The 12,503-nt window shown below is 38.4% G+C and overlaps 1 protein-coding gene across 1 annotated transcript in view; it reads right to left on the reverse strand.

Moving 5' to 3' along the window:
• Dock11 (dedicator of cytokinesis 11) overlaps positions 1 to 12,503 on the reverse strand; it is a 152,413-nt gene that overhangs the window by 82,850 nt on the left and 57,060 nt on the right. The window contains exons 17-23 of the mRNA XM_077793613.1: positions 12,299 to 12,483; positions 12,147 to 12,212; positions 10,151 to 10,243; positions 8,022 to 8,145; positions 3,650 to 3,771; positions 3,000 to 3,086; positions 2,074 to 2,163 (exon numbers count right to left, since the gene is read on the reverse strand). Coding sequence (XP_077649739.1) covers positions 2,074 to 2,163; positions 3,000 to 3,086; positions 3,650 to 3,771; positions 8,022 to 8,145; positions 10,151 to 10,243; positions 12,147 to 12,212; positions 12,299 to 12,483 — 767 coding nt within the window. The remainder of the gene's footprint in view (positions 1 to 2,073; positions 2,164 to 2,999; positions 3,087 to 3,649; positions 3,772 to 8,021; positions 8,146 to 10,150; positions 10,244 to 12,146; positions 12,213 to 12,298; positions 12,484 to 12,503) is intronic.

Consider the following 12,503-nt stretch of genomic DNA (forward strand, 5'->3'; position numbering starts at 1 on the left):
AAAACTTTTAAAACACTTCCCCACTGGAAGAAAAGCCAATGACTTAAACAAACAAACCATTCACACATAGAGGTGGAATGCTCCTACATATAACCTGGGGTCAGGATTTGGAAGTTAGATGACTGTTATTATAATTAAGAACAACAGCAATAATTTATTGATGGTCTCCCTTCTTCTACTCTTCCATTGGCGTTTGTTTAGTAGAGGTGATTAAACCAAGGAGCACTTCACCACTGAGCCACATCACCAGCACATTTGATTTTTTTATTTTGAGACAGGGTCTTGCTAAGTTGCTTAGGGCCTCACTGAGCTGCAGAAGATGGCTTTGAACATGCAATTCTCCTGCCACAGCCTCCCAATCCACAGGGATGACAGGCAAGCATTACAGTGCCTGACTAGTGTATTCTTTATATGGTAGGAAGAATGGTACTTTCAAAACCAAAGTTAAAATCATGGCACTTTACTGTTCAAACCCATGTAAAGGCTTCCAGTCTCACTTGGAGTTAATTCAAACTCCTCACCATGGCCTATGAGGCCTTACCCAACGAGCTCCTCAGCCACCTTTCCAAGATAATGCTGTACTTGCTATTCCCAGCTCTTCCCCCAAAATCCTCAAGGCTGTCATCCTCCTTTCTTTAGGTCTCTGTTCAAATGTCACTTCACTAGAGACATCTTCTCTGATGTCTTCACCACATGAACCCTTTCTCATTCCTTGTTTCACTACACTGTTTTGGTTTTCTTTATACCACCTATGAAATGACATACACACACACACACACACACACACCACACACAAACACACACATACACACTTACTCACTTCCCCTACTTATTGTCTGTCTCCACAAGAAATTAAGCTCCTTGACAATAGGAAATTCTTTCTTAATTATATTCCCAATGCCTGGAACACTGCTTAGCTCAGAGGAAGGACTCAAGGGTGAGTGTGGCATGAATGGTTACTATACCTCAGACACTACCTCATTCAAGCCTCATAATCACCCTAATATGTATAGTGCATATGTATTGAAGGATTTTGCAGTACTAGGGACTGAAACCAAGGACAGTTCTTCCATTGTGCTACACCCTTGGTTCTTTTTATTTTTTATTGTGAGACAGGGTCTCAGCAAATTTGCGCAGTGTGGTCTCAAACTTGCAATCCTCCTTCCCTGGCCTCCCAAGTTGCTGGGACTATACCATGCCTGTCTAAAGTGTATATTATTGTATCTCAATGTAGACAGATGAAGAAACAAAGACTTGGAGAAGTTAAATAACTTGGCCACAGTCAATCACAGAGCTATTGAGTGACAGATTTGGGATACAAAGTCAGTTTATGATTCCAGAATCCATACATTTTTATCACATGCTGTACTACCTCTCTGAAAGAAATGAACCTATATGTGTCCTGAGAATGTCATGAAGCAACAGCATATGTCCAAAGGGAAATCCTGTAGTGGCTTTTGCTTAAAATCAAAACTCCTCAGACTTTCCATGGCTAAACTGCTAAAGGAGCAACCCAATGAAGAAAGCAGCTGCCAGCCCAGTCCTATGATGCACATTGCAGTACTAGTGCATAGGGAATAAACACTTTGAGCTTCTCTATTCATCTGAAAAAGTATGGCATTTCTTAACTGTCCCCTATGCAACATGTGGAAAGTATGTTTGTCTCTTTAGTAGGCCATTTTCATAATCCTTCACTCATGGACACAGGAACCATTTCACATTTTATGAAGCAAACGTGCTCACGTTTCCCCTGGCCCTTTCCCCCACAGAGTTCTCCACCTTTATTGGGAAGTCAGCCGGAAGAGAAAACACCTGCAAAATCAATTTATACAATTGAAATCAACATTTCCATGAGATTTCCAAAACTATGGTGTCGAATTCTGGCTATAACATTTTCTTTCTAACGTAGCAACTGTGCTGTCTGCTTCCAAATAGCCACTTGATGGAAAAGTACCTCATACAAAGTGTTCTCCTGAGGATCCACAGCCAAAAGTATTTTTAAGTGTACGTCTGATTCTTTTTTCCACATCAAATGTAGCAACAGAAATTTGCAGAAAGCGGTTGTACATTTACCTTTAAATATTTAATGAGCTCCCCTGGAACTTCTTTTGAGCCTGACTGAATCAGCTGGCAATGATGGAAGAATTTGTGCACATGCAGATCCTGAAACACAGATGGAAAGAGCCATATGAAATTTGATTCATTATTCTCAAAGGCAGGCTCTCCACCTTTCTTCCCTCCTGCATCATGCAAACCTATCCATCCAGGTATTCTAATATCCAGATTCAGCAGCCATAGTTGCCAACCTATATGTCCAAGTCTCGAAGGTCTCTTGACCACCTCACTAAGCAGCAAAACCAAATTAATCTGGCATGTACCGAGGCACACAGAAGGACTCAATGTGTGTCCAACCAATTAAGCATTCATTCAATCCCTTTTTGGACTATGGTGTTCTATGAAGTTGGGCTACTTCTCCACTTTAATTAAATGAGCAAGAACAGGAGTCTGAACTGACAGATGAAATAAAGTGGCAGCAGGAACTTACCAGAACAAAAGTTCTGGGTAAACTTGAATACTCAACTTTACCATGACACTTCACTAGCAAGTGAGTCCAGCTGTCCTATATGGTCTCCATACATACCGGTTTTTTTCTGGACAGTATGGATTATATTAGCAAGTACAAAAAGGAAATGTGTATTTTGACCTGATTCCCCTAATTATTACTGCATGTCCTTGGGGGAAGTTACCTAACCTACCTAATCCTCAGTTTCTTCACCTATAAGATGAAGATAGCTTCCACATGCCTTTCAGAGTTTTGAGAAGCTCAAATTGGCTAACAGCAATAAAAGGATCTTATAATTTAGCAACAATTGTATATCCTGAGCTAGAATCATGCTATCAATGAGAAAATTTTGTGGCCTGTAGGAATCTATCATCTATTTTAATCCAGAAATATATTTGAGTATTCAAATTGACACAATTCAGATGATATAACTTACTTGAGTGTAGATGGTGGACTCTAAATGGCTTTTAATCTTCAACAAAGGTTTTGCACCATCTACCCACTTGATATCTACATTTGATTGCTGAAAACAGAAAACAGACATGAATTTCTATTTTGTAGCAAGAGATAGATGAACAACATGTAACACTTTCATGCATTTCAACAATTTTCAGAAATTAATATATTAGATTCATACAATGGGATTACTAGAGAAAATAACATGCATCTAGAATAAACATACCCTAAGTCATTTTAAATTTCTAATCCATCTGGGGTGGTGGCTCAATGGTAGAGCACTTGCCTAGCATGTGTGAGGCACTGGGTTCGATTCTCAGTACCATATATAAATAAATAAAAATAAAGTTCTATCAACAATTAAATTTCTAATCCTTTACAGATTGCTTTTATAAATGATAATAAAAATGAATTACTTAAATAAATGAATTTTTAAAATGACACACAAAATCTAAGGCCCAGTTTTAAAAGTTATTAGAAAAAACAGGCAAAAGATACTTTATCAAACTGCTATAAATGCATATTTTCCATACTTATATTTATAGTAGACCAGCACCAGCCCACAGACCATACTTTAATTCCCAAATGATCAACTGTATCAACAGAATTCTGATGCAAATATTTTCCTACCCTTCTTGATTCGGCATCATTCAGATTCAAGTAGCCTGGGGGAAGATTGGCTGAAACTGGCAGCTGCTGCTCAAATGTGATGATTCTACCATCTTTCAGCAAAGGTACCCAGGCAAACCCAACTGCCAAGACAACAATAAGCCATAAGAAATGAAATAGAAAATGAAATTAGCTACAGAAATGTCTAATTGCTGGGGAGCAGGGCAGGCTGGTGATGTTTCCGGGCATCTGTACGTAGGAGCCCAGATGTTGGGCAACCTCGAACTAGGGAAGGAACAATGGGTTTGGATCATTTCTAATCCTAGCTATTTACTGTATTTCCTTGCCAATAAACAAGAAAACAACAAAACATAGTCTCTCCATCTAAAAATAACTGAGAGATCAGAGAGATGATATCATGAAAACACTTTAAAACTTAAAATGTGCATCAATATCAGTATCTTTACATGATGAGGGATGGTTTTGGTAGGCTTTTCTGGTTTTTTGTTTGTTTGTTTGTTTGTTTTTAAGGTTCGGGTTACCCTCATCTATCCTTCCACTAAGAGTGCAGAGTCATACAGCTAAGACCATCTCAGACAACAGCAATATGTTCCAAAATATGATATGGCAACACCAGGGTAAGGAACAATGGAAAATTAAGGTCACAAGTGAAGGTTACATTCAATATTTATAGAAGGCAGTAAACACAAATTGTCTAGATGGACTGAGTTTTCCTGATTACAGGAGGAGGAGGTGTAGTAGAAGAATATGGCCAGGCCAGTGTTTATGACCTAACACTGCTGCAGGATTTTCCCCAATTTCTACATTTCTTAACAGTTCTACCCCCAAAAGGGTGCCTTGGCTTTCCATTAGAAACCTCATCATGTTCTAGCTAAAAGAGCCAGAGCCATCTGTGTTGCTCAAGTTGAGCAGTGTCAGTATTTCCATTATAGAAATTACTCTGGTTTCAAGTGTTTATAACTCAGCTGTAAAAAAGCTTGCTCTGGATCAAGTTTTGGCAATTAAGAGAGGGTGTTGGCTGGAAAGTACTTCATAAAGTTATTCCTTTCCGATTCTTCAAAATTCTGCATAAGTGCATGTGCACGTGTGTGTCTGTATGTTTGTACTTGAACACAGAAGTCAACACAAATCTGGCTACAATGTTTTCACTTACGTGTTTCATTTGGCAAATGCTTTAATTCTTAAAAGACCAAAACATTGCTTTGTCTATATAAACTAAATGGCTTTCTCAGACTCTGAAACACGCCTGAAATGCATCTTTACCAGTACAACTTCAGAAATGGTTTGTCCAGACCTTTTCTTTTATAAAAAGCAGGACAAAGTAACCTGAGCAGAAGAACCATTAGAAATGACTCTGCCATAGCTGGGCACAGTGGTGCATGCTGGTAATCCCAGTGACTTGGCAGAGTGAGGCAGGAAGATCGCAAATTCAAGGCCAGCCTCAGCAACTTAGTGAGGCCAGTCTCTAAGTAAAAAATAAAATGTGCTAGGGATATAGCTTAATGATTAAGCAACTGCGGATTCAAAACCTGGTACCAAAAACAAAAACAAACAACAACAACAACAAAAAAAACACTAAGAAAAAAAGTGACTCTATCATCATAGTTAAACAGAAAATTTGACAAAAGAGAAAAGATTTCCAACCTTGAAAACAGGAAAATATATATTGCTTCTTTGGCAACATTTTTTTCCAAAAGGAAACTTCAGAGTCCTTAGCAGGCACTTCTCATTCCCCCTTCCCCCCGTCCCTAGCAACCATGAATCCACTTTCTGTCTCTATAAGATTGCTTAGGTAACATTTTTACACTGTAAATTAATCAGATCATGGTCAAGTGTGCCCCTTAGTCAAAACTAATATAGAGCACTTGGAAGCTCAAAGGAAGCTGAAGCATGCCATCTGGCTCAAAGGTAGGAAGCCACTTAAAGGGTGAACAGTTAAAACTGATGAGTGGCACATAGAATAACCATCTCATGCTTCATTGAATATCTTGCCCACTTCTGTCTAGGACTTGGCAAAAGAAGCTGAAATTTATCATTCAGGAGATATATATTCTCATGGGTTCTCATTGTCCTACTAGTTTTCTTCTCAATTCTCAAGGTCCCTACCCTGAATTAACTTCAAATTCTATGGGGATGAAGAGTAGGATTATACTAACCATAAAGGGAGCTCTCTAACATTCAGCCCTGCTGCCTGCTGGGCATCACTCAGCTGATTCCCTAATACCTCAAACTCGCCATGAGTTCCAAACCTACCGTGCCTGGCCACAATTCTGCCAATGGCATTACTTTCTTTCCAATCACCCAACTTTAAAACTTCACAGTTTACTTTGAATCATCTTGTCAGTCATTTGCTAGGTCCAATATACAGTCTTCCCCTCAGAATCCACAAACTGCTTCCAGGACCCCTCATGGATATCCAAATCCCTGGATGCTCAAGTCTCTTATATTAAATGGCACAGTATTTGCATATAACCAGACATATCCTCCAGTATACTTTAAGTCATTTTTTGATTACTTGTCATGCCTGATATAATATAAATGCTATGTAAATAGATGTTTGCATTGTTTAGGAGTGACAAGGGAAAAAAATCACGTATTCAGTATAGCTGCAATTGTTGAAAAAACGATTTTCAATGCATGGTTCCTTGAATGTTCCATAGATGTAGAGCCCCCAAATACTGAGGGCACTTATACTTTTTCTGTAATTCCCCTTTTCTCTGCCTTTCTGAAGCTGTCATAACGTGGCCCTCAGCCTTTCCTGGACATTTGAAATAGCTCCCTTACTGGTCTATCCTTCCTTTTTTCTGCTCCAACTCACCTTGCCCTTTATTTTCCTGTCTGATTCATTTTTGCCCAAAACAGCTCTTCCTAGTATTTATAACTCTTCTGTAGTTCCAGATTGGTTACAGAATCAAAACAAATCCACTGGCTGGCATTTGAGACTTTCCATAATCTGATGCCTCTTCTTCAACTTCACATCCTATGACCCACACCCAGCATGCTGAACTCTTGACTCAGTGAACTACTTGTGGGTCTCTGTCCATATTCCTCAGTATTATGACCCTTTACAAGCTGTTCCTTCATCCCAGATCCCCTACCTTTTTGCCATAACTGCTTTCTCAAGATCTACCTTGTGCCAGGGATGGTGGTACGTGCCTGTAATCCCAGTAACTTGGGGGCTTAGCTAGCCTCAGCAACTTAGCAAGACCCTAACTCAAAAATAAATAAATAGGTGGATAGAGAAATAAATTAAAAAAGAGGGCTGTGGATGTGGCTCAATGGTAAAGTGGCTATGTTCAATCCCCAATACCAAAAAAAAAAAAATCTACTTACCCTGTAATACCATCCTCTCCTCCTGGAAGCCTTCTGTGATTCCCAGACACCTTTCCCTCCACCCGTAGAATAATTTTGATAATCACCACTTTCTACATTGTATTATAATTGCCCACATAGGACTCATTTCCCCTCTGAGATTATATGTCCACTGAACATCAGATCTATGGTGGATGCTTCACTGTATTCCCATAATACCTACTACAACTTCTTGCACATAATAAATATACAGAAATGTTTGCTAAATAAATGTTTGATCCAGGCTGGCCTGATCTGCATCCCAGGGAACACAGATGTTCATAAAGTGGGTATGACATGAGCTGTGTTCACAGGCCTCCTATGCACTCCCAAGGTTGCTTCCCATGGTTTATCTGAAGCTTTGCTGAAATAGGACCAGGACTGGGACTTTGTTACTAAAGCTTATTCAACTTCATTAAATCTGTTCTTTTCTCATTAGAAACAGGCAGCCCCCAACCTCCCTCCAGCTCACAGATGTCCCTGGCTCTGGGCGCACTTCCCTCTTCCTCAGTAAGTAGAAATGGAAAATTCCGGTTGCTGGGCAATTCCACGTAAAAGAAATGACAATACCCTGTGACAATATGTGTTTTTCTTTAATAATAACAATTTTATGTTGCTTATAGTAGTTTAAGCATAGTGCAGATTATTTGGAAAATGATATTTGGAACAAATGATAACAAAATGAATGTATAGTTCATCTTTTGTCAGTGAACTTTTTTTAGAGAAGCATTTTGCTATGTTGCCTAGGCTGGCTTCTAAGTCCTGGGCTCAAGTAATCATCTTACTTCAGATTCCTAGTAAGTTGAGACTATAGGCACACACCCCTATATCCAGCTTACCCAAAAAAAACTTTTCTAATTCAGAAATGTACTTTTTTGTAAAGGGTATAAATGTTCTGCAGCTTTATGAAAAGTAGTTATATCCTATTTCAAATAGTTATAAAAAGAGATATTTAAAGAATACATAATTCTGGGTTTGATCCCCAGTACTACATAAAATAAAAGATAAACAACACAGGTACCTGGAGTTTCAACTGTGTCCTGCTTTTTAGTTGTTCCCTTTGTGTTGATTTCACAACTTACATGATAAAAAGTGAAAAGCAAATGATGTTTTTGATGCAGGTAAATGGGAAGCTCGATTTTAATCTGAAATGACAGCAAAATTACACATGGCGTTTTGTTTTGTTTTGTTTCATTTCAATTATCAAGCTGGACTGTCAGACATTTAGTTCAGTTTCATTACACTGTTCCAAAATACTTCCTAAATGACAGATCAAGCGGCCAAGTAGTAGATATCATTTAAATACATTCCAAATGCTTTTCTGGTCACTTTCGGTTTCATGACAATATTCTCCTGGCTTGTGAGGGCTGATTTAGTAATTTGGATTCTCCTGGATTCGATTTTGAAGTAGAATTTTCTGAAATGCTAGATGAAATTACATGCATGTATAAATATGCCACAATGAACCCACTGTTCTTTATAATTAATATACACCAATAAAATTTAAAATGAACAAACAAGAAAAACACCACATCCTCACAGTCCAGGGATAGTGGGTAACCCAATCAGAGTCAATGTATACTGAATTTGAAAGGCTACTTTTCTTAAGTTGTTGTTTACTGCATGAAAAAATATATATTTACCTTTACAAATAAATGTGCAAAAAGTCACTACAGCCGTATGGTATCCACAAATTAGAGCTTTCATAAATTTCTCTAGAAGAAAAACACAGCTCTATTCTTAGACATAAAAATTATCTCCTATGATTCATGAATTTAGTTAAAAATTAATGCATATAATAAAGTATCTCAAGCAATTTTCTAATCAGAAACCAACTTAATGCTTAGAATGTCTCCTGCAAGTATGTAAGAGACATTACAGACTACAGATTTGATTTAGTGTACATGCCTTTAGCCATTTCCCCCTCTCTTGCATGTGCACGCATGCGCTCTCTCTCTGTCAATATATAGTGAATGACCGAAAAGTCTGTTCATTTTAGGAATCCTAAAAGCAACGTGGATTACTTGCTATATGGTCTAGTTTTCTGCAGTGACCGGTCTTGGTTATAGAAATGCACACAAGGCATGGTTTTTTTGGTGTTATAACTATGGTTTGTTGTAGGTATATTTTACTACAGAACATGCCTATTCACGGCATCCAGACCATCTGGGTATCTAATGCTCTACTGCACATAAATATGGATATATTCCCTCCCTGGGTGGAAAAAATACAAAGTGCCACTATCCCCCTCCCAACCCTCAAACTGAGAAACGAATGAGTGAGGCCTATGGCTGGGGTATAAGGCCTCCATACAACAGCAGGTGGACCTGGGGAAATCAGGAGGGCACAGGGGATGGTCTCAGACCAAGCCAAGAATGAAGACATGAGAAACAGAAACAGCAGAGCATCTGGCCTGTATGTTCATTCAGGTTCCATGGAAGCATGTAGGAAGCAAAAGCAGTCTACAGATCTGAATAAATAGCTACATATAAGCTAGGAGAGGCTAGGCAGTGACCTGCTGGAAGTACAAAAATATAGAGATGGAGAAGTAGAGAGAAGGAAAAGAGAGATGGAGACAGGGTGAGAGAGAAACTCAGGAAGGAGCACAGAAACCAGGAGAAGAGACCACCCCACTCTCCTTTATCTGCTTTTCACTGAGGTATGTAGGGCAGCCAGGGAGATTCTGTTGGCCCGAGTGTGTGACACTGTCTCTCAAAATTTTTCAATGACAGACTGGCTACATCCTACCACATAAAACTAGAAGGGAAAGAGCTAGAGGCTTTTCAGAAATTTTCTTCTGAATTTCTCATTTTAAAGTCAAGAAAGTGGAGACTCAAAAAGGGGAAGTTAATTAGCATCACAGAGCCAGTGCTATCAAAGCAAGGAGGGCTAAATCCCAGCTCCAGACTGATATTTGTTTTCTACCATGTTATCTCAAATCACAGAAGCCCTTAAATTTAGGGCAAATCTGTCACTGTAATCAGAGTGTACCAAGCAGAAGATGTCCTTCATTTTGATGTGACATTATCTGTTTTCATGGAACAAAACATTCAGGGATTGCAAGTACAGATGAAAAGACGGAAATAATTTGAAGAGGAAAAAGAATAGAAACCAGTGCATTTTTAAAATACCAGAATGATATGTTTTTACCTCATCATAGAATTCTGGATTTTGGTTGTGGTGCGAGACAACAGCATAAGCATTTGTGGTAAAAACAGACCCTGCAGGTTTTCCATAAATACACTGAAAAAGAAGGAAACAGAATCACCATTCCAAATGCCGGTCTTTAAATGTGATGCTATGGAACCACATACAGTTAGAGGCATCTGTGAGCACAGGGCCATGGCCAAGCCCATGCAGCTCTCACCATGAGCCTGTAAGCTCCAAATCATTTACAGTCATTCATGACACCACCTCAGATAATGCCTGTAGGATGCTTTTGAACTTCTGGACATCAAAGAAATGCAATTCCAAATTAGTTAATGATAAGAAGCAGAACATTTTTTATCATCTGGAAGACCAGGCCTATAAAGCTTACTCCTCTCATGCCACTTAGGTATCTTAACATGAGAGGCACCCCTTCTGCCAGTCAGCAACATTTTTTTGGATGCTTACTGCACAGTGGGCAAGGAGAAGAGCTTTTTAAAAAGAAATAAAAGCTAGCAGAAGCATTTATAGGCTAAATGAATTAAAAAATGAATGTCTATTAAGCTACATTGAAGCTTACTGTTAACATTTTAAAATATGGCACTTTTAAAAATCATTGCCTTTCTGTTATACTGATAAAATAAATTTAAAGTTTTCTATGGTTCCAGGGAATGATCAGATTTCATTTCTAATGTGAGTTTTTTTCACTTCCACTGGTCTTTAATAAGCTCAAGGATGAATATGGAGTCAGCATGCCAAAGAACTAATTGCCTTACTCTGTTACTTCAGACCGAGCCTCTAGGCCAGCTATGAAATGAAATTGAGACTCCATATGAGTGCATATCCAACTCTCCTTAAATATAGTTATGAAGGCAATTTTCAAGAACTGCTGAGAAGTAACCTAAGAATCTCTAAGTATACAAAAGGATATTGCTTAGAAGGAAAAGAGCAGTTGTTATCGACTCTACTAAAGGGAGAACAAGAGAAAATACACTGCATTTGAATCAGGCAATCCTTAAGTTTCTCTGTAAAAAAAAAAATCTCTTTTCAAAGGGAGAGACTATGAAACATAAGATGATTTAGTTTGGGGAATTCTCGCCTCTTTCCCCAGGGATTTGAATATAAGGCCATCCATCTGTCTGATTTAGGCTCAAGCTAGAGAAGTAGGGAACAAGATAAACACTTTGTGATGTTGACATGTTCTCTTGACTTCTCTTTCAGGTCTCTGATTAATGGACTAAAGAGCAAAAAGTCCAAACCAGCTATAAATAGGGAAAATGTAAAAGAACTGTGATATGACAGTTTTTTTTAAGTATTTAAGAATCACCATATCACATAATATTGAGATTCTGCTTTTTAGAGATTACAAGTCCAAGTTTGGAGGCACCATTTGGCTAGTCATGGAGTAGAAGTTATATCTCACATCAAAGTAGTCATGCTGTGCTTCTGTCAGCTCAAAAAGCCTGTTCAGATTTCAAGGAGAAAGGAGTTTATGATTCCCTGATGGTACTATTATAAACTATCCTAAGAAAATGACCTTGTGTAGAAGCATCAAAGCAATGGCAAAACTTGGTATGTGGGCTGGGGTTATAGCTCAGTGATAAAGCATTTATTTAGCATGCATGAGGCCCTGAGTTCTATCACCAGCACTGCCAATAACAAACACAAAAGCAAAATAAAACTGATACGAAAAAGCTTACTTTATGTGTGTGCATGCTGGGAACTGAACCCAGGGCCTCACACATGCTAGGCAAGCACTCTACCCCTGAGCCACAACCCCAGCCCAGGCTTATCCATTTTTACAGCTACATATGCTCTCCTTTCATTTTGTTATATATTAACATTTAATCTAACCCTTGTAGTTAACTTTGTCACCATAGTACATTTTCTTTTTGATGTTTAGACAAATTAAATTTGAAACATGACACTACCAAGTCCACAAATCTCCATCTCTTCTACCTCTACCAAAAACACATGTTTATCAGTATCAGAAACAAACCTTTAGCCCACAAGCATCACTGTCATCCGAATCCCGGAATTCCACACAGACTGCAATGTTTCTTGCCTAAAATGATTAATCATTGAAAATGAGTCAGAATGAAAAGAATCTAACATTTTATACTCCAGAAATGTATAGTTTACACTGCTTACCTTGGCAAATGTTTTCTGGCTATCATATTTTAACTGCAGAGGATAGACATACAGATGGTTTTTGTAAATAGTAAATGGATAACAATATTTTGTCATTTCAGGAACAAACTCTTCAACCTCCACAGTAATATTTTGACAATTCTTTTCAAAAGGCTTCAGGGGCACATATGAAGAAGTAATACAGTCTATAGCAGGAAAAAATAAA

The sequence above is a fragment of the Urocitellus parryii genome, chromosome X (genome assembly GCF_045843805.1).
Source record: "Urocitellus parryii isolate mUroPar1 chromosome X, mUroPar1.hap1, whole genome shotgun sequence".
Taxonomy (NCBI): domain Eukaryota; kingdom Metazoa; phylum Chordata; class Mammalia; order Rodentia; family Sciuridae; genus Urocitellus; species Urocitellus parryii.